The sequence below is a fragment of the Ranitomeya variabilis genome, chromosome 3 (assembly GCF_051348905.1).
Source record: "Ranitomeya variabilis isolate aRanVar5 chromosome 3, aRanVar5.hap1, whole genome shotgun sequence".
Taxonomy (NCBI): domain Eukaryota; kingdom Metazoa; phylum Chordata; class Amphibia; order Anura; family Dendrobatidae; genus Ranitomeya; species Ranitomeya variabilis.
The window spans coordinates 268,290,503-268,314,100 of NC_135234.1; the positions used below are offsets into that span (position 1 = coordinate 268,290,503).

Genomic DNA, 23,598 nt, shown 5'->3' on the forward strand with positions numbered 1-23,598 from the left:
TCGGCCTGGGAGAAAATTACCAGCAGTCCTTGGGTTTTGAACATAATAAGATCCGGACTGAAACTGAAATTTCTAAAACCCCCTCATCCCTCGTTCATGACGACTTCGTTAAGATCGGAGGAAGAGCAGCTAGCATTAGAAAACGAAGTCATGGGACTAGTAAACAAAGGGGTTCTCATGGAAGTTCCACTACAAGAAAGAGAACAAGGGTATTACTCCCCTCTGGTCCTGAGGAAGAAGCCGGACGGCTCATTCAGGTCTATCATAAATCTGAAGAGTCTAAACAATTTCCTAGAAATCCAGTCATTCAAAATGGAAATAATAAAAACCTCGATAAAAATGTTGTTTCCACTGTGTTTTATGGTAGTCCTGGATCTGAGGGACGCCTACTATCACGTCCCTATCCACAAAGATCACCAAAAATTCCTCAGAATAGCAGTCTATATCAGGGGGGTGATATACCATTTTCAATTCTTAGCCCTCCCCTTCGGGCTGGCTATAGCCCCACGGGTCTTCACGAAATTAGTTGCGGAGGTAATGGCTCACCTGAGGGAGCAAGATACCCTGATAGTGCCATACCTCGACGACTTTTTGATAATCGGTTCCTCGCCACAACACTGCGAGGAACAGCTGAAAACAATCAGACATTCACTGGAAAAACTGGGCTGGTTAGTGAACTTAAAGAAATCCAGATTGTTACCATGCCAGATCCAGGAGTACCTGGGCCTTACTCTGGACTCTATAAAACAAGAATGCCGTCTTCCGGAGGAAAAAATTAAAAACATCATAAGTCTGGTATCCAGAAGGCGAGACACCCCCTCCATAACCCTCCGCCAAGCAATGTCCCTCTTGGGATCCATGACAGCCTGCATCCCTGCAGTCCAATGGGCTCAGTTACACTCAAGGGAGCTTCAATGGCAAAACTTGTCAGAAGAAGTCTCTCTAAAAGGGAATTTAGAAGGTCGGCTCAATTTATCTCCAAACACAATTCAGTCACTAAGTTGGTGGACATCACAAGGCAATTTTTCTCAAGGAATTCGGTGGGTAACTCCAGTCTCACAGATAGTAACAACAGATGCGAGTCCCAGCGGGTGGGGGGGCACACCTGAACGACCTGTCAGCTCAGGGGGCTTGGCCACCATATTTGAAAAAAGTGTCCTCCAATATGAAGGAACTACTGGCAGTCAAGTTTGCACTATTAGAGTTCCTGGGTCCCCTTCGGTCTCACCATGTCAGAATTATGTCGGACAACAAAGTGGTGATAGCGTATCTAAATCCCCAGGGGGGTACCCATTCTCGGAGTCTGATGGAGATAACCAGATCAATCTTCCACATAGCCGAAACCAATCTTCAATCCCTATCAGGCCTTCATATAAAGGGGGTGGACAATTACAGAGCAGATTACCTAAGTCGCTCTCGCTTGAAACAGGGGGAATGGAAACTGAATCAGTCAGTGTTCACCCAGATGCGGTAAAATGGGGCACACCAAACATAGACCTCTTTGCAAACCATCTAAACAAAAAAGTGAACACCTTTTGCTCAATAACACCGTTGGGGAGCCCTGTTTCTCTAGATGCGTTCCTGATCCCCTGGAACCATCAACTAGCATATGCTTTTCCCCCTATTGCTCTGATTCCAGCGGTGCTGAGGAAGATTCGGGAGGACGGGGCTCACATAATCTTGGTAGCTCCGTTCTGGCCGAAGAGGCCTTGGTTTTCCTGGATGATGAGAATGTCCATCTCCGATCCATGGGTACTGCCGGATCTCCCGAACCTACTCTCCCAAGGCCCAGTTCATCATCCACAGGTGGCAAGTTTGCACTTGACAGCTTGGCATTTGAAAGGGAGTTACTGGAAAACAGGAGGTTTTCTCCAGGGCTGGTATCTACACTGCTACAAAGTAGGAAACCCGTTACAACCAAACAATATGGGAAAGTATGGAAAAAAATCCTTTCATCTTCAGGTGCCAAAATGGGGGAGGGCGTCCCTCTTAAAGCCATTCTTGAGTTTCTGCAGAATGGGTTAGAGTTGGGTCTAGCCACAAGTGCCTTAAAGGTAAGGTACCGCGTTTGTAGATCATAAATTAATCAATGTAATGTAGCATAACATGCTGTTATAACCAAGATTTGAATGCATGTAAAACAGATTTCGTGTGTTATACCAGTAGAAAGCAGGAGCTGGGGGCTGACATCTTGGTTTCACAGCAGTAGCACGACACTATCAGTGTCATTTTACGGCACCCCATGGACATAGGAGATAATAGACCGCCGCGGACCCTATCTATAACATTGCAGCCACATTAGCAGTGAGCTGGGCACGCCTCTGTGGGCTGCACAACTCACTGCTGTAGGTGTGACTAGCCGCCATTTTACTATAGCCCAGTGCTCTCTGCCCAGCTCCACTTGCTCTCTATGGCTGCAGGACAGAAGAGCTGACTGGAGCCGGAGAGTGGAGAGTGCGGGTGATTTACCTCCCTGCTCCTCTGTACTCCAGGCATTGTACGTTCTGAGCAGACATCCTCTGCTCCTCACATGCTGCCCTCCCTGGGTGCTTCTCCAGTTCTCCTGCTCTGTCTCCGCCTCCTCACACACAGTCCCGGAGATCTCCGGTAAGCTGCACTCTCCCCCTGTGTCGCTCTCCCTCCTCCCTGCATTCTCTCCCCCGGTGTCGCTCTCCCTCCTCCCTGCATTCTCTCCCCCTGTGTCGCTCTCCCTCCTCCCTGCATTCTCTCCCCCTGTGTCGCTTTCCCTCCTCTCCTCCCTGCATTCTCTCCCCCTGTATCGCTCTCCCTCCTCCCTGCATTCTCTCCCCCCGTGTCGCTTTCCCTCCTCTCCTCCCTGCATTCTCTCCCCCCCCGTGTCGCTCTCCCTCCTCCCTGCATTCTCTCCCCCTGTGTCGCTCTCCCTCCTCCCTGCATTCTCTCCCCCTGTGTCGCTCTCCCTCTCTGCGCGGCGTGGGGGGGTCTCTATGCGTGTGTGCAAGCATCGTCCGATGGGACTACAAGTCCCATCAGACGATGCCTGCTACACTGACAGTGATTGACACATTAGCCAATGATGGGACAGTAATAGTCCCATCATCCGGCTAATGTGTTGAATGAAAAAAAAAAAAATACTCCATACATACATGCTACATACATACATGCTACATACATACATGCTACATACATACATGCTACATACATACATACATACATACATACATACATACATGCTACATACATACGTACATGCTACATACGTACATACATAGGGGGACCCCACGTAATTTTTTTTTTTTGCGGTCCCCCTATTTTAATAGCCAGTAAAGGCTACGCAGACAGCTGCGAGGCTGATATTCATAGCAGGCTACAGATATTGGCCCCCGGCCGTCGGCTTTCCCCCTCTGGCGCAGAAAATTGCGCGGGAGCCCACGCCGTTTTTTTTTTTTTAAATTCAACGCTCATAAAGGCCTCTTTCACACTTGCGTCGGTACGGGTCCGTTGCTATGCGTCGTGCCGACGTACCGACGCATGTTGTGAAATTTGTGCCCGACGTGGGCAGCGGATGCAGTTTTTCAACACATCCGCTGCCCATTCTGAAGTCTGGAAGGAGGGGGCGGAGTTTTGGCAGCACATGCTGGTTATTTACCACCAGATCTGTTTTTTTCCGCCAGATCCATTTTTTTCGCAGGATCCATTTTTTCCCGCCGCATCCGTTTTTTCCCGCCGGATCCGTTTTTCGTCGCCGGATCTGTTTTTTTTCGTCAGATCCGTTTTTTTCCGCCGGATCCGGTATTTTATCTGATGCTGCTGCTCTCCACGGGAGATCGTTGTGGGACACTCGTGGATTTCTGCGGACAGGTAGTATATTGGTTGTTTTTTTCATATTTTTTACAGATGACACTGGCTTCGGGGAACAAAGTGACAAGTAACGGTGAGTATATACTCTGTTATACGTACTGTATGTCTATATGTATGTCATGTATGTAATGTATGAATGTACTGTATGTATGTAGTATGTATGTATGGAGTATGAATGTACTGTATGTATGTAGTATGTATGTATGTATGTAGTATGTATGTATGTATGGAGTATGAATGTAGTATGTATTGTAACAAAACACTCCGGGATCGCCTTTGCTGGGGTCAAAGGTCACGTGGTTTGTGCATTGAATTCTGAGGCGACAGCAGGTTTCCAAGTTGGCTGACCTTAGGTCAGGTTTATTAAAGTGAAAGCAACAAAGAAAAAACAAAACATAAAAATAAATCCTAGCCTGTCCGGCACTAACTAAACCAATACGTTGCTATCTTAACAACTGGGGGGGCTTCTCCCACCCAGCTAACAACACATAGTCCTTGAGCACAGCTCTCACTCACGTTTGTCTCACACAGACAGGCAATCTGTGTGCCCCAGGCTGACGATGGAAACCTCCAGCTGGTCATCCTTTATTCCTGCACTTATTAACCCCTCGGTATCCTGAAGATACTGAGCGGCCTAACTCACATAGGACAAGTACCTGGGCGAGATATATCTGCCCCCGACTACCAGACCGACATGACTCTTACAGTATGTATGTAGCATGTATGTAGCATGTATGTAGCATGTATGTAGCATGTATGTAGCATGTATGGAGTATTTTTTTTTTTTATATTCAACACATTAGCCGGATAATGGGACTACTACTGTCCCATCATTGGCTAATGTGTCCATCACTGTCAGTGTAGCAGGCATCGTCCGATGGGACTTGTAGTCCCATCGGATGATGCCTGCACAGACACAAAGACCCCCAGCAGGCCATACAGACCCCCCGGAGAGGCTGTACAGACCCCCCCGCAGGCCGTACAGACCACCCACGGTCCCGCACAGACCCCGGAGAGGCCGCACAGACAGCCACGACCAATCAACGACCGGCACAGTCCGGCGGAAAAATGGCCGCTCCTTCCTCCCCGCAGTCAGTGCCCGCTTCATACTCCCCTCCAGTCAGCGCTCACACAGGGTTAATGCCGGCGGTAACGGACCACGTTATGCCGTGTTTAACGCACTCTCGGTAACCACTGCTATTAACCCTGTGTGTCCCCAACTTTTTACTATTGATGCTGCCTATGCGACATCAATAGTAAAAAAAATGTAATGTTAAAAATAATTAAAAAAAACGGCTATGCTTACCCTCCGTCGTCGCGTCCTCTCCTCGGCAGTGCAAGCGGCAGGCTCCAGTGCCAAGGATGGTATGCGAGAAGGACCTTCCATGACGTCACGGTCATGTGACCGCGACATCATCACAGGTCCTGCGCGCATCCAACCCTGGGACAGGAAGCTGCCGCGTGCACCGCACACAGGCGACAGGACTACAAGGGCTCCCTCGGAAGGTGAGTATATGTTTATTTTTTATTTTAACTTTTTTTAACCTGTTACATACGTGTCTGGACAATATACTACGTGGCTGGGCAATATACTACGTGGCTGGGCAATATACTATGTGGGCTGTGCAATATACTACGTGGGCTGTGCAATATACTACGTGGGCTGTGCAATATACTACGTGACTGGGCAATATACTACGTGGACATGCATATTCTAGAATACCCGATGCGTTAGAATCGGGCCACCATCTAGTACCATATATGTATATATGCCATGGATGAGGCCACAGTAAAGTGTATCTTTATTTGGGACAAAAGGTAACTCACAGGTCATTGCAGATGATGATGAACATACAATTTGTCATTCCTCCTACACAGTCACATACCAGGGAGGAAGCCACTCAAGCCAGTGTAATATTGCACCTTTCTTTGGGTCACATGGTAACTCACATGCATTTATTTACAGTCCACAGACTCCACTCTACCTCTCTGCTGTCTGCTCCTCCCACATGAGTCACAGTCACACTTCACTGGCTGAATCTGAGAAGCTGCCAGGCCCAGACAAGAAAGGAAAAAAAAAAAGAAGACTCGGCTCACTCACGCTGCAGAGCCGACTCCTTTCATTCACAGCAGGGAGCCGGCTCTTTGTATTGGCTCGTTCACGGACGACACATCACTAACACACACACCACTTCACCCTTCCTCCAGTCCACCATGCTGCTGAGCCCACTGTGTTCTGCTCCTCTGTAAACAAGCTGAGCTTCTGATGCAGTAACTGCTGGTGATAGCAGATCACAGGGCAGTCACACACAAAATGGCGCTGCCCTGTGATGCTGCTCTTCATTCTGCCCCAGGGATATTAGACCACCCAAAAGGGGAGGGAAATGGTGATGTCAGCAGTTACTGCCCAGATTTTCCAGCTAACAGTAAAGCTGGTAAGTCTTACTATAGCTGCTTGAGGTCTAAAACGGAAAATGCTCCCCCTAGTGGTCAATATATATATTTGTAAGAAAATATATTATATTTTTCATATAGAAATGTTTGCAAACAGTGCAAACATTGCATTAGTACATTTTATTTACTATTTTAAGCTTAATTTCACACAAAAAAAATACAAGAAAACTGGTGGCACCTTCCCTTTAAAAGTCCATGTAGCGGCTCTAGGAGCCTTATTCAACTATGATTTAGCAGGGAATCGATGGATCTCTAGATTCATCAAAGCAGCCGGTAGATCAAGGCCTCTACCTGTGAAATCTACCCCTCAGTGGGATTTAAATTTAGCCCTTAGAGCATTATCTAAACCTCCCTTTGAACCCTTAGCGGATGCTCCAATTAAAATTTTATCCCTTAAGACTTCCTTGCTTGTTGCTCTCACTTCTGCACGTAGGATCAGTGATATCCAGGCCCTATCCACCAACCCCCCTTTCACGCAAATCCTCGATGATAGGGTCATCCTAAAAACTGACCTGGCATATCTCCCAAAAGTGGCGTCCCGTTTCCATAGGACACAAGAAATATCTCTGCCCGCCTTCTGTCCTAATCCCAAAAACAAAGAGGAAGAGTCATTACATACATTAGATGTGAGGAGATGCCTGATGCATTACATAGAAGCCACCAGGGAGAGTAGGGAGAATTCCCCGCTCTTTGTATGTTTTCAGGGTCCCCGGAAGAGGAAGAAAGCATCTAAGGGCACCCTGGCAAGATGGATTACAGAAGCCATCAGCCTGTCATACTCATCGAGTGGCGTACCCGTCCCGGGAAATATCAAGGCACACTCAACGAGAGCAGTGGCAACCTCTTGGGCGGAGAAGGCCGGAGCTTCAATTGAGCAGATATGTAAAGCTGCTACCTGGTCTTCACCGTCCACTTTCTATAGGCACTATAGACTTATCTCCTCTTCGAACCTTACCTTCGGTAAAAGGGTTCTGGAAGCGGTGGTCCCTCCCTAATGTACAAATCTCTGCAATTCTCTCTGTGGTGCCGTCATGGGCATCAGAGAAAAATATAGTTCTTACCGATAACGGTATTTCTCTGAGCCCATGACGGCACCCGTACATTCCCTCCCTTCACTTCTTGGGTGTGCACGTTAATATAGTGCCTTATGCTAATAGTATAAATAATCACGCGGTATCTCAAGTTAAGTCTTTAAGTAATGTTAAAAGCAAGTCTCTGTTCTGCAAGAATGGTACAAGTAAGATTTATTAAAAATGCGTCTGTCATTCTTTCAATTAAAAGAACTTTATGCTGGGTGTGTGTGTTTTTATAAAATATGACTATAGGGTTAGCAATGGGAGCTTTTTATAGACGACTCTCCATTACTAACCTCTGTATGGTCAGGTGACATCAAGCCCAAAGGAGACATTAACCCCCCAACTATCAACCCACTTGCCACCGATACATACAGGGCAAGTTGGAAGAGCAAGGCTAAGTGCCAGAATTGATACATCCTATAGTTGGAGTTTTTCTGGGGTGACTGAGAACTGATGTTTTAGCCGGGTTGGTGAGGGCAATATTAATAGCCTAGGAAGGGGCCATGGATATCAGCCCACAGCTGTCTGCATAGCCTTTGCTGTTTATTAATTATAGGGGGACCCTAGATTATTTCTTGGGGGTGTCCCTCGTTTTAATAGTCAGTAAAGGCGAAGTATACAACTGTGAGCGGATATTGATAGCCTGGGAAGCTGAATGGTATTACCCTTTTCTCAGGCTATAAACATCTGCCCCAGCTGTCTGCTTTCCCTCTGCTGGTTAAGAAAACTATGCGGGAACCCATGCCATTTTTTTAGAAAAATAATCTTTTAATAATTAAATACATGTACAGTAAGCTGCACCCACACTGCACCAATTGTACAGTGAAGGAAATAATCACCGTATTTTTCACTTTATAAGACACACCTGATTATAAGATGCACCTAGATTTTAAGAGAGGAAAATAAGAAAAATAAATATTCTGAATTAAATAGTGTGCAAAAACTTTAATAAAATACAAATATATCTGTGGATGACGCTTCGTTATGGGGTGATCTGGGAATTACAGTACAGTGCCTGCAGTACTGTATATTGTGACTACCACCCACCCCTCATCCTCAGGAATACACCAACGTATTGTTTACATGGATGTATTCTGAAAGATGAGGGAGGTGGTAGTCACATTTGCAATAAACACTTTGGACACTACATTACAGTGTATATTTACACAAAATATGGCTAGAATCCCCATCATCCTTCAGAATATACCCATGGATACGGTATATTCTGAAGGATGATGGGGGTTGCTTGCTCACATTTCCGGAAAGAATCTCGGAATTGTGAGTACAGTAGTTGTAACATTAAATAGTGTGCAGGGACACATATGTGATTGGTGGAGGCAGCTCAGCAACAGTTCCCTCCACCAATCACCATCCATCCCTGCAGAGGAGGAGAATCGCTCTTCTCTCCCTCCTCAGTTTTAGACCTCTTTCACACATCCATGTCTCCAATACGTGTGGTGGCAGTTTTCACACGTACCGGAGACACTAACACGTAGACCCATTCAAATGAATGGGTCTATGCACATGTTCATGTGTTTCCACGGACCATGTGTCACACACGTAGACATGTTCACTTTTTACCGTCAGCACGGGTGGCAAAATGTCCCGCACACGGATGTCATCCGTGTGACACGCATTGGCACCGGGGAAGAAGAAGCACTACAGTAAGCGCTGTTTCCCGGCACCGGGTGCTGAAGACGGCTCTCACCATTCTCCCCTACTCTGCCGGCGATCAGCGTGAGCAGAGGAGAATGATGAGACTTATATTCAAGTCAGAACAATGACAGCAGGTGGGGGCTTTTGGACTATTACTCCCATTAACCTACAAGCTCACAGACGAACAAAGAGGACTTAAAAATCCTCCAGAAAATTGACAAAAAAAAAATCACAGAGAAAAAAGCAGAGATGGTTACCTGCTGAAGCCTCCAAACAAAAAAAATGTAAGGATCCTTGACGTGGGTTGCCGGCTTACGTATTGAGGCCCCAATATAAACTAATACCTTACATACATTGATATGTGGGGGGTTTTTTTTGCACTTTATCTTGCAGGGCGCAGTCGGACCAAGATGGCTCTGTAAACTGTAGGCCTCTATTCACATGCATTTTGTAGCACTGGGCAGCCCGCCTGTATGTGCGTTAGTAATAGGCTGTAGACCAGATGCTCTGCATTGCTTGTGTGAACAATGCCACATACAGACTATTATCGCTTATCTTTTTGTGCAGTAATGCCAAACAACCAATACTGGATTGAAAGTGGTTGTTTCATCGGTATTTTTTGCACCTGTATTATTGCAATCATTAATCGGGTCCAATGCGCCCTGCTGGTGCATTTGTTTGGAGGCTTCAGCAGGTAACCATCTCTGCTTTTTTCGCTGTGATTTTTTTCCCCATTAATCTACACCTGCTGCCCCTAATAGCAGTGACAGCAGGAGCAGATGATGGGGCTAATTCCTCACCCGCCGTCTGCGATACAACTAAATGAATTAAAAACCCGGCGTGGGTTCACCAGTATTTTCTATAACCAGCCAGGCAAAACTTACAGCTGGGGGCTGCAACCCTCAGCTGTCAGCTTCAGCAAGGTTGGTTATCAAGAATAGAGAGGTCCACATGCCTTACTTTTAATTATTTAAATAAATAACACTATGTAACACAATTTTTGTTCCTGGCTTCCAAGTGTAATATTTCAACTGCTTAAGTTTAAAGACTATGGAAAAACAACTTCATTCAGCACAAACTTTGATTTTATGACCACAGGGCTGAACAATTTCGTATATATTGTGTCAAAAAAGGAAATTACACTAAAACAAATTTGTATTTATTTTTTGTTCCTGGGTCCAAAGTGTGTTTTCCTAACCTGTTATGCCTAAAACAAATAGAAAATAGTTGTTGTTCCACAAAAACTTTACTTCTGTGACCAGGACAATGAAATTTTGAAATTTGTCTGTTTTCGGGAAAATTCTCCATTCATATTCAATACTGAGTAGTCTTCATTGTCCTGATCACAGAAGCAAAGTTTTTTGGAAAAACAACTATTTTCTATTTGCTTTAGGCATAACGGGTTAGGAAAACACACTTTGGACCCAGGAACAAAAAATAAATAAAAATGTCTTACATAGTGTAATTTAAAAAAACGGTGTGTGGGGTCCCCCCATTTTTGATAACCATCCTTGCTAAAGCTCACAGCTGGGGGCTGGTATTCTCAGGCTGGTAAGGGGCCATTGATATAGGCCCCCCCCCCCAGCCTAAAAGTAGCAGCCCTCAGCTGCCCAGAAAAGGCCCATCTATTAGATGCACCAATTCTGGCGCTTTGCCCGACTCTTCCCACTTGCCCTGTAGTGGTGGCAAGTGGGGTTCATATTTCTGGGGTTGATGTCACCTTTGTATTGTCAGGTGACATCAAGCCCACGACTTAAGGTACCTTCACACGAAACGACGCTGCAGCGATAGCGACAACGATGCCGATCGCTGCAGCGTCGCTGTTTGATCGCTGGAGAGCTGTCACACAGACCGCTCTCCAGCGACCAACGATGCCGAGGTCCCCGGGTAACCAGGGTAAACATCGGGTTGCTAAGCGCAGGGCCGCGCTTAGTAACCCGATGTTTACCCTGGTTACCAGCGTAAAATGTAAAAAAAACAAACAGTACATACTTACATTCACGTCCCCCGGCATCCGCTTCCTGCACTGACTGACTGACTGAGCGCCGGCAGTAGCAGGGCACAGCGGTGACGTCACCGCTGTGCTGTGCTTTCACTTTCACTTTGCGGCGCTCAGTCAGTGTGGGAAGCAGACGGCGGGGGACGCGAAGGTAAGTATGTACTGTTTGTTTTTTTTACATTTTACACTGGTAACCAGGGTAAACATCGGGTTACTAAGTGCGGCCCTGAGCTTAGTAACCCGATGTTTACCCTGGTTACCAGTGTAAAATATCGCTGGTATCGTTGCTTTTGCTGTCAAACAACGATACACGGCGATCGGACGACCAAATAAAGTTCTGAACTTTATTCAGCGACCAGCGACATCACAGCAGGATCCTGATCGCTGCTGCGTGTCAAACTAAACGATATCGCTATCCAGGATGCTGCAACGTCACGGATCGCTAGCGATATCGTTACAAAGTCGTTTCGTGTGAAGGTACCTTTAGTAATGGAGAGGCGTCTATAAGACAGCTATCCATTACTAATCCTATAATTGCATTGTAAATAAAGACACAGCCAGAATAAAGTCTTTTATTAGAAATAAAACACAGTTTTACTTTTATTTAAAAATAACAAACACAGTTATACTCACACAATGCCTAATTTGACCGAAGCCCTCGATCTCTTGTAATAACAATAAAATAAAAAAAACAACAATATACCATACCTGTCTGTCGTTCTGTCCGACGCTGAAATCCATGTCTGGGGGAGAAAGTTTTCAACCTGGATGGTGCCAAGATGCGACCGTCCAGGCAGAGAACCACTGGTGAATGACCTGCTGCGAGCGCAGCACCATTGACCAACGGTGATATCATCGAGGCCAGGCGAAGAGCTCAGCAGCCATTTTCCTGGAAACATCTCGTAGAGGCAGGCGCGGATGGAGATCTCGGCTTTCCTACATCTGTGCTGAGTGGGAAGCTGGAAGCCGAACCCGGAAGAAGAATGGCGGCCGCCTTATGCGCAGAATTGACCGCTCGGTAAGTACAGTATTCGGATTATAAGATGCACCCCCAATGTTTTCCCCCAAAATTTGGAGATCATAAAAGTGCGTCTTATAATCCAAAAAATACGGTATTTGATCACTTGCTGATTTTTTAAAGTTTGCCTACTGACAAAGACATGAACAGTCTATAATTTTAAGGGTAGGTTAATCTTAACCTTGAGATAGAATGTCAAAAATAAAATCCAGAAAATCGCCTTGTATAAATTATATAAATGTATTTGCATTTTGCAGTGAGAAATAAGCATTTGATTCCCTACCAAGCATTAAGAGTTCTGGCTCTAACAGACCAGTTAGACGCTCCTAATCAACTCGATAACCTGAATTAGACAGCTGTCTTATATAGTCACCTTTATAAAAGACTCCTGTCCACAGACTCAATTAATCAGTCAGACTCTAACCTCTACAACATGGGCAAGACCAAAGAGCTTTCTAAGGATGACAGGGACAAGATCATAGACCTGCACAAAGCTGGAATGGGACAACTGTTGGTGCAATAGTAAGAAAATGGAAGAAATACAAAATGACTGTCAGTCGACATCGATCAGGGGCACCATGCAAAATCTCACCTCGTGGGGTAGCCTTGAAGATGAGGAAGGTGAGAGATCAGCCTAAAACTACACGAGGGAACTTGTTAATGATCTCAAGGCAGCTGGGACCACAGTCACCAAGAAAACCATTGATAACACAGTAACGGTTTAAAATCCTGCAGTGCTAGCAAGGTCCCCCTGCTCAAGAAGGCACATGTGCAGGCCTGTCTGAAGTTTGCCAATGAACACCTGGATGATTCTGTGAGTGATTGAGATAAGGTGCTGTAGTCAGATGAGACAAAAATTGAGCTCTTTGGCATTAGCTCAGCTCGCCGTGTTTGGAGGAAGAGAACTGCTGCCTATGACCCAAAGGACACCGTCCCCACTCTTAAGCATGGAGGTGGAAACATTATGTTTTGAGGGTGTTTCTCTGCTAAGGGCACAGGACTACATCATCGCATCAATGGGAGAATGGATGGAGCCATTTACTGTAAAATCCGGTGTCACAACCTCCTTCCCTCCACCAGGATATAAAAAATGGGTCGTGGCAGGATCTTCCAGCAAGACAATGACCCAAAACATACAGCCAAGGCTACAAAGGAGTGGTTCGAAAAGAAGCACATCAAGGTCATGGTGTGGCCTAGCCAGTCTCCAGATCTTAATCCCATAGAAAACTTAAGGAGGGAGTTGAAGCTCCAAGTTGCTAAGCGACCGCCTCAAAATCTTAATGATTTAGAGATGATCTGCAAAGAGGAGTGGACCAAAATATCTCCGGACATGTGCGCAAACCTCATCATCAACTACAAAAAACGTTTGACTGCTGTACTTGCCAACAAGGGTTTTGCCACCAAGTATTACCGTATTTTTTGGCATATAAGACGCACTTTTTCCCCCCCAAAAAAGGGGGGAAAATGGGGGGTGCGTCTTATATGCGCAATGCAGGCTTACCGTGGACCGTGGCGGCAGAGGTGCGGCGGCAGAGGTGCGGTGGCAGAGGTGCGGCGGTGGAGATGAGGAGGCGCAGTGAGCGGGGTCCCTTTCCCCGGTGAGTTGATGCTGCAGCCCCGGTAATGCACAGAGCCGGGTGAATCCTGTTATCGGTGCGCGCGGCCATCTTCCTGAGGCCGCGCGTTCGCAGATGGAGCTCTAGTGCCCGGGGCTTTAGGAAAATGGCCGCGAGATGCCGCGCGTGCGCAGATGGGGATCGCGGCGGCCATTTTCCTGAAGCCCCGGGCACTAGAGCTCCATCTGCGAACGCGCGGCCTCAGGAAGATGGCCGCGCCCACCGATATCAACAGGATTCACCCGGCTCTGTGCATTACCGGGGCTGCAGCATCAACTCACCGGGGAAAGGGACCTCCTCATCTCCACCGCCACGGTCCACGGTAAGCATTACCGGCTGCTGCATCACCTCACCGGGACTTTGGACTCTGTATCCTGTATCCTTTTGCTTCCCAGGATGGGTGCAGCAAGGTTCAGGAAGGATCTCGTGGGCACATGGACTGGAGATGATGGAGGTAGTGGTGTACATTGTGAAGCGAGTATTCCACAGGCGCTCATATGTCTGAGTCCTTGCCGCTTCCCGGCGCTCAGACATATGAGCTCACCTTCACCTCACCGGGGAAAGGGACCCCTCTCACGCCATACCTCTCACTGTGCTTCCTCATCCCAGCACCTCTGTCGGTAACCACTGCTGCCACCCTCCCATGGACACCAGGCCGTGGCGTCGCCCACCTAAGCAGGAAGGGACCCTGCTCAGGTGCACGCCGTACCGCATCACCCCACCTCTGCCGCCACCATGCCTCCTGTGACCCTGCTCTGCCACCACCAGCCCTCAGGTAAGATACTGTAAATTCGGACAATAAGACGGACCCCCATCTTATAAAAAATCTTTTTTTCTGCAATTTTCACCCCAAATTTGGGGTGCGTCTTATGGTCCGGTGCGTCTTATATGCCGCGAAATACGGTAAGTCTTGTTTGCCAGAGGAATCAAATACTTATTTCTCACTGCAAAATGCAAATACAATTATATAATTTATACAATGTGATTTTCTGGATTTTATTTTTAATATTCTATCTCTCAATGCTAAAATTAACCTACCCTTAAAATTATAGACTGTTCATGTCTTTGTCAGTGGGCAAACTTTCAAAATCAGCAAGGTATCAAATAATTATTTCCTTCACTGTAAAAGTAATTGATCTTTATATATCTATTTATTCCATGTGTATATATTCTATTCTATCCTGTCGGGTCCTGCTGTGATTTTACTGTATGAGGCTGCTGAATTGCAGGCTTTTCAAAGGATCTAGAGGTATGATTATACAAGTATTTTTTTTTCCTCTGGGGGTACTCAACTTTATTAGCATGCAAAAAGAGACAAGTTAGCCCCAAAAATGCATGAAAAAAAAAAGTAACAAAAACAAATAAAAAAATGCACCAAAACATGTGTTTTTGCCACAGATCTTTCCTGAGAAGAAATTAGGTTTTGCTGCAGAAAAAAAAAAATGCCCAACGTGAACTTACTCTTAGGCCATGTGCACACGTTCAGTATTTTTCGCGTTTTTTTCGCTATAAAAACGCAAAAAAAAGCTTACATATGCCTCCTATTATTTACAGTGTATTCCGCATTTCTTGTGCAAATTTTGCATTTTTTTCCGCGAAAAAATCGCATCGCAGAAAAAAAAGCAACATGTTCATTAAATTTGCGGAATTGCGGGGATTCCGCACACCTAGGAATGCACTGATCTGCTTACTTTCCGCATGTGGCTATGCCACAGAATTAAAATAAAAAATAGTCATATACTCACCTTTGATGGCCCCCGGAGTCTTCCCGCCTCTCAGCGGTGCATGCTGCCACTTCCGTTCCTATAGATGGTGTGTGTGAAGGACCTGCGATGACGTCGCGGTCACATGACCGCGATGACGTCGCGGTCACGTGACCGCGACGTCATCGAAGGTCCTGCACACACACAACATCTATAGGAACGGACGCCGCTGAGGAGATCGGCTGTCTGCAGGTGAGTATAACCATTTTTTAAATTATTTTTAAACATTCTATCTTTTACTATTGATGCTGCATAGGCAGCATCTATAGTAAAAAGTTGCTCACACTTGTCAAACACTATGTTTGACAAGTGTGACCAACCTGTCAGTCAGTTTTCCAAGCGATGCTACAGATCGCTTGGAAAACTTTAGCATTCTACAAGCTAATTTCGCTTGCAAAATGCTAAAAAAAATGCGAAAAAAACGGGAAAAAAAAACGCAAAAAAAAAAATGCGGATTTCTTGCAGAAAATTTCCGGTTTTCTTCAAGAAATTTCTGCAAGAAATCCTGACGTGTGCACATACCCTAAAATATATTTCTGAAATAAAATAAGGCATTAATCTGTGGATAATTGCTTTGTCCAATCTGTTGTGTGCAGATAATCATTAACCCCTTTCAGCCATCGGACGGAATAGTATGTCCGATGGCAGAATCCCCGCTTTGATGCGGGCTCCGGCGGTGAGCCCGCATCAAAGTCGGGACATGTCAGCTGTTTTGAACAGCTGACATGTGCCCACAATTAACAAGTTAAATGCCGCTGTCAAACTCTGACAGCGGCATTTAACAAGCGCTTCTGGCCATCGGGCCGGAAATGCGCGCACCACTGACCCATCACGTGATTGGGGGTCAGCGGTGCGTTGGCATGACAACCAGAAGTCTCCTGCAGACCTCTATGGTTGTTGATGCCAGATTGCTGTGAGCGCCACCCTGTGGATGGCGCTCATAGCAATGCAGTAATTCAGCTAAACAGGGGCAATCTGAGCATCGCCCCTATGTAGCAGAGCCGATCAGGCTATGCCAGCTTCTAGCCTGCCATGGAGGCTATTGAAGCATGGCAAAAGTAAAAAAAAAAAAAAGTTTAAGAATATGAAAAAAAATTAAAAAACTAAAAGTTCAAATCACCCCCCTTTCGCCCCAATCAAAAAAAAAAAAAGTCAAACCTACACATAGTTGGTATTGCCGCGTTCAGAATTGCCCGATCTATCAAGAAAAAAAAAAGAATTAACCTGATCGCTAAGCGGCGTAGCAGAATAAAATTCAAAACACCAGAATTACGTTTTTTTGATCGCCACGACATTGCATTAAAATGCAATAACGGGCAATCAAAACAATGTATCTGCACCGAAATGGTATAATTAAAAACGTCAGCTTGGCACGCAAAAAAATAAGCCCTCACCCAATCCGAGATCATGAAAAATGGAGACGCTACGGGTATCGGAAATTTGAGCAATTTTTAATTTTTTTTGAAAAATTTTTTTACCACTTAGATAAAAAAAATAACCTAGACATGTTTGGTGTCTGTGAACTCGTAATGACCTGGAGAATCATAATGGCAGGTCAGTTTTAGCATTTAGTGCACCTAGCAAAAAAGCCAAACAAAAAAAAAACAAGTGTGGGATTGCACTTTTTTGCAATTTCACAGCACTTGGAATTTTTTTCCTGTTTTCTAGTACACGACATGGTAAAACAAATGGTGTAGTTCAAAATTACAACTCGTCCTGCAAAAAAACAAGCCCTCACATGACCATATTGACGGAAAAATAAAAAAAAGTTTTTGCTCTGGGAAGGAGGGGAGCGAAAAACGAAAACGCAAAACCGAAAAAAGCTGGTGTCATTAAGGGGTTAAGCATATGTTAAGCTTAAAGAAAACAAGATCTCTTCTATCAGTGCGATCTTTGTGAGATAAGAAATGGCTAGGGACCAACTTTAAAAAGATAAAATGTCTAAAAGATACTTAGTAAAAATCAAATGTAATCACATTCTAGTTGTTTCATTTTACTTACACAGCCATCGTGTACATTTAGAGTTGTTTCCAGTTTTAGTCTCTGAATAAATTCTCTTCTTCCTATTTAAGAAAAAGAAAGAGAAATGGGCCATTATTCATTATGCAGCTAAACCAATACATTGTAGAATTGGTAGATAACTGACTAAGCTTGTGCTCTCTGAATGTCAATACAGCAGTACTTACCTTACATTCCCTCCCATGTTCTCCTACTCTGGCCATAACTACTGTTAGTATGCGGAGCAGAGATATGCTGGTTTGACCACAAATTCCCCCCATGCTTTACTACTCTGGCCATAACTACTTTTAGTATGCGGAGCAGAGAGATGCTGCCAGGAAGCATTGAAGCCAGCCGATGACACAGCATGGCGCCATTGCTCGAACTTGCATGCAAGTGAAGTCCCCCTGGACCCATTGCTGCGCTTCCAGAACCCCTGTACCAGCCACAACAGGAACGAGACTGCTGCCTAAAATGACCAGCCACGCCTGGGTATGTCTTCTTCATCCAGTACCACAGAATACAGACAAAGGTTCCCCCGTCAAGGACAGGAAACCAACTGTTGCGTGGAAGAAGTACCGCCCTTTTATCCTGTAACATATAACTGATAAAAACATACCGTATATACTCGAGTATAAGCCGAGACCCCTAATTTTGCCACAAAAAACTGGGAAAACTTAATGACTTGAGTATAAGCCTACAGTAGAGTGGCAAATAAAGCAGCTATTGGTACATTTCAAAAATAAAAATAGATACCAATAAAAGTAAAATTAATTGAGACATCAGTAGGTTAAGTGTTTTTGAATATCGATATTGAATCAGGAGCCCCATATAATGCTTCATACAGTTTTTGATGGGCCCCATAAGATGCTCCATATTAAAATATGCCCCATATAATGCTGCACAAAGGTTAATAATGGCCCTATAAGATACATTTGCCCCATAAAATATGGCATAAAGGTTGAGGCCCCATAAGATGCTCCATGGATTATGCCCCATATGCTTCTGTTGCTGCGATTACAAAAAAAAAATAAAAATCACATGCCTCTCGTCGCTCATGCCCCCGGCACTTCGATATTCACCTTCTCCGTTCCACCGTTGCGTGCTGCTCTGTCTTCCGGCTCTCTGGCTGTGACTGTTCAGGCAGAGGGCGGCGCGCACTAACCATGTCATCGCACCCTCTGACCTGAAAGTCACAGACAGGACGCGGAAGACGGAGGGCCACCCGGCGGTGGAACGGGGACAGGTGAATATCACGCAATGCTCACCCTCCCCAGTTATACTCACCTGCTCCTGGTGCAGCCCCTGCATGTCAGATGGTCTCCGGCAGCTTCTTCCTATGCTCAGCGGTCACATCGTACCGCTCATTAAAGTGATGAATAAGCGCCCATATTCATTACTTTAATGAGCGGTACCATGTGACCGCTGAAAACAGGAAGAAGCTGCCGGCGCCAGGAGACCATCAGACATGCAGGGACTGCGCCAGGAGCAGGTGAGTATAATGTCACAGCCGCCGCTCCCCCTCCCCCACCGACCCCCTGGGACAACGACTCAAGTATAAGCCGAGAGGGGCACTTTCAGCCTAAAAAAAGGGCTGAAAATCTCGGCTTATACTCTAGTATATACGGTGTATATTGTTTTACTTTTGAAAAAAACAAACTTATCCCCAGCAAGCCTAACCCTAATCAGTGTAACCCTAACTGCAAAGAATGAAAAAAATGTAATCTGACACGGAGAATGACACAGAAGGGGGGTAATCATTTAGGTTTAGGGGATTTACAGACACAGAGGTAGAAATGTGATTTTTTTTCTCGACTGCAGGGTAGCACTCAGACGTAGTGTCTCTCTCTTCTCACCCAGAACAACCACAAGGAGAGAAGAGAGAGGTACAGCCCAAGTGCTGCCACATATACTAATCTTGGCTAATATCAGGGGCTTTTGATCACTGTAAACAAAAGCCATCAGCTAATAAGAAAAATATCAGGTCCTCACAGACCTATTTGTTTTTCTTTAAGAAGCCCTCCTGCTCTGCACTTATTACCTGTCTTAATTGCACCTCTTTGAACTCATTACCTGTATAAAAGACACCTGTCCACACACTTAATCACAATCCAACCTCTCCACCATGGCCAAGAATAAAGAGCTGTCCAAGAACACCAGGGACGAAATTGTAGACCTGCACATGGCTAGGATGGGCTACAAGATAATAGGCAAGCAGCTTGGTGAGAAGGCAGCAACTGTTGGCACAATTATTAGAAAATGGAAGAAACAAAAGATGATTGTCGATCTTCCTTGGCCTGGGGCTCGCTACAAGATCCCGCCTCGTAGAGTAAGGATGATTCTGAGAAAGGTCAGGAGTCAGCAAATAACTACACGGCATGACCTGGTCAATGACTTGAAGAGAGCTGGGACCAAAGTCTCACAAATTACTGTTAGTAACACACTATGCTGTCATGGATTAAAATCCTGCAGGGCACTCAAGTTCTCCCTACTCACGCCAGAAAATGTCCAGGCCCATTTGAAGTTCACCAACGACCATCTGAATGAACCAGAGGAGGCATGGGAGAAGGTCATGTAGTCATATGAAGGCAAAATAGAACATTTTGGGTTCAACTCCACTTCCTCCACTTTTTGGAGGAAGAAGAAATAAGTACAACCCAAAGAACACTGTCCCAACTGTGAAGCATGGTGGGGAAAACATCATACTTTGAGGGTGCTTTTCTGCAAAGGGGACAAGACGACTTCACCGTATTGAATGGAACATGGACGGGGTAAGGTATCGCAAGATTTTGGCAAACAACCTTGTTCCCTCAGTAAGAGAATTGTAGATGGGTTGTGGCTGGGTCTTCCAGCATGTCAATTACCAGAAACACACAGCCAGGGGGCAACTATTGAGTGGTTCCGTAAGAATCATTTCAAGGTCCTGCGAAACTCAATGTTACCCAGCGATCTCTCCGAAACCTGAAAGATCTGGAGACGTGGGCCAAAATCCTTGCTGCAGTGTGTACAAACTTGGTCAAGAACTACAGTAAACGTCTGACCTCTGTATTTGCAAACAAAGGTTTCTGTACCAAATATTAAGTTCTGTTTTTCTACTGTATCAAATACTTATTTCATGCAATAAAATGCAAATGAATTGTGTAAGAATCAAACAATGTGATTTTCTGTATTTTTTTTTAAGATTCTGTCTCTCATAGTTGAAGTGTACCCAAGATAAAAATTACAGACCTCTCCAATTCTTTGTAGGTGGCAAAATCGCCAGTGTACCAAATACTTATTTTCCCCACTGCATCTCCAAACTAATTTTCTGATCTCTTCCCCTCATGTAATCTCTGATCCTCCACAAAACTCCTTCTCTCCTCCAAACTTATTCGTTCCTCACGCAAATCTGTGCCCCAACACGTATGATTATCCACAACATTTGGAACCTTCAGAGGGAACTTGAAAACCCATTTCTTAAAGAAAGTTACAGCCTGCAATGACCATGCTGCCGCCTCAATACCATCAGAGCTACTGCAACCCCCCAACCTACTGTCCCCTTCCCCATTATCCTGTAGAATGTAAGCCAGCAAGGGAAGGGCACTCTGTCTGTATCAGTCTGTCATTGTTTATTGTAAGTTATATTTGTACTTTGTCTGTAACCCCTTCTCATGTACAGCACCATGGAATAAACGGTGCTATATAAATAAATAATAATTGAGTACTCTTGCGATGTTCATATTTGCACAAATTTCTTCTTCCTGGTTCTGATCTGTATGATCAGTAAAAGACAGCAGGAGAAGCTGAACTCCATATGTACAACGTATGTAGCTTCCCATCATGGAGGAAGCTCAAAGCCACAATTGTCTCTTCTACTTCCTGACCCACAACAATCTGTATGATCAGAAGTGGAAGATTAAAGTGATGTGTACTTTACTTTACAGTTAGGGTACTGTCACACAGTGCAATTTTGATCGCTACGACGGCACGATTCGTGACGTTGCAGCGTCGTATATTTATCGCTCCAGCGTCGTATACTGCGGTCACACGTTGCAATACACTGCGCTGGAGCGATAATTTCATGACGTATTTGCGATGTAGAAGCCGTTGGTTACTGTGCGCACATTGTATACAACCTGTGTCACACGATGCAATCATGCCGCCACAGCGGGACACTAGACGACGAAAGAAAGTTTCAAACGATCTGCTACGACGTACGATTCTCAGCGGGGATCCGGATCGCAGGAGCGTGTCAGACACAACGATATCGTAACGATATCGCTAGAACGTCACGAATCGTGCCATTGTAGCGATCAAAATTGCACTGTGTGACAGTACCCTTACATTGCATTGTTATCGTGTATGTCTTAAGGTACCTTCACACTAAACGACTTTGCAACGATAATGATAGCGATCCGTGACGTTGCAGCGTCCTGGATAGCGATATCGTTGTGTTTGACACGCAGCAGCGATCTGGATCCTGCTGTGATATCGCTGGTCGTTGCTGAAAGTTCAGAACTTTATTTGGTCGTCAGATCGGCATATATCGTTGTGTTTGACAGCAAAAGCAACGATGTCAGCAATGTTTTACAATGGTAACCAGGGTAAATATCGGGTTACTAAGCGCAGGGCCACGCTTAGTAACCCGATATTTACCCTGGATACCATTGTAAATGTAAAAAAAAAAAACAGTACATACTCACCTTCTGATGTCCGTCAGGTCCCTGGCCGTCTGCTTCCCGCACTGACTGAGCGCCGGCCAGCCGTAAAGCACAGCACAGCGGTGACGTCACCGCTGTGCTCTGCTTTTACTTTACAGCCAGCCGGCGCTCACAGTCAGTGCGGGTGTGACAGACACCGGAATGTGAGTATGTACTGTTTGTTTTTTTTTACATTTACAATGGTAACCAGGGTAAACATCGGGATACTAAGCGCGGCCCTGCGCTTAGTAACCCGATGTTTACCCTGGTTACCCGGGGACCTCGGCATCGTTGGTCGCTGGAGAGCTGTCTGTGTGACAGCTCCCCAGCGACCACACAACGACTTACCAACGATCACAGCCAGGTCGTATCGCTGGTCGTGATCGTTGGTAAATCGTTTAGTGTGAAGGTACCTTAAGGTGGACTCTTTGAATCAATGTCACTGATGGGCCGTATATACACCAGTCCGACAATGAATACAATGGTGGAACAGGAATCTGTCTGATTCTCTATCATTTAGTTTCGATGTTTAAGTCTCAGCACAGCAGATGCAATTACGTCACAAGATCCAGCCTGCTGCACAGAACCTCCATCCACACACTACACAGCGTGGAGCAGCACAAAAGTGGTACGTGCCTAGGCGAGTAGCATTTTTGTTTTCTTTCATCAGTCAGTACTTACAGGGCCATCATACTGTTTGGTGATGGTGACCATTGTGGGAGCATTGTACTGGTGGTGCCATTATATTGTATGAGTAGATATGGGGGTATGTACTGTGGGGACATCATACTGTTTTGGAGACATTGGGTTCATCATACCATGAGTATGGGGAATTCACTGTTGGGTGGGGGTATCATACAGTAGGTTAGATGCATTTTTAGAGGCACTATACCTTATGGGGCCACAAAAGGTGAATTGTAGTGGGTGAAAACAGTAAGGGGCTTAAGAAGTAACAAAATTACTGCGTACATGTTGCAAAATACTTCTTTCTCCCTTTCTTTTTAAAGGTTATGAGGTATGCCATTTTAGAAGGGGGGGGCCCTCAATTAGGACTTTTGTTATGGGGCTCCATAGTTTCTATGTGCGCCCCTGACCATATGGATTCCACTTGTCCAACTTTTCAGGAGCAACATCAGATCGATCTTTTATACACCAATGTGAGCGAGACCTTTACTCTTAGAATAAATACTATAAGCAAAAAAGATGAGAAATAAGGAGGCACTCCCTAATGAAAGATTTTTAAAAAATACATCTTTACTGTTGTGTGGTACACAAAAAATAAAAAAGCTCAGCCCAATTCAGTATACTAAATTTGCTCACACTCCACCTCTATTTCTCGATACAGCACATTGCCTCTAGAAGTGACATCAGGACAAAAATGGTGCATCTGGAGCAGCGGTACGCTACGCTTAGGGGATGTGCACATGGTGTCTTTAAGACACTAGTGTACTCAACAAGTTTTTGAAGCAGAAGACGCGTTTGAATAACGGCAGAAATAT

At 45.3% G+C, this 23,598-nt stretch overlaps 1 protein-coding gene across 8 annotated transcripts in view; it reads right to left on the minus strand.

Moving 5' to 3' along the window:
• The window catches only part of DCAF6 (DDB1 and CUL4 associated factor 6), a 618,531-nt gene that overhangs the window by 546,161 nt on the left and 48,772 nt on the right, over window positions 1–23,598 (minus strand). For all 8 annotated transcript variants that reach the window (XM_077295474.1, XM_077295473.1, XM_077295472.1 and 5 more), the window contains exon 3: window positions 17,424–17,485. In XM_077295474.1, the coding sequence (XP_077151589.1) occupies window positions 17,424–17,485 (62 nt within the window). The remainder of the gene's footprint in view (window positions 1–17,423; window positions 17,486–23,598) is intronic.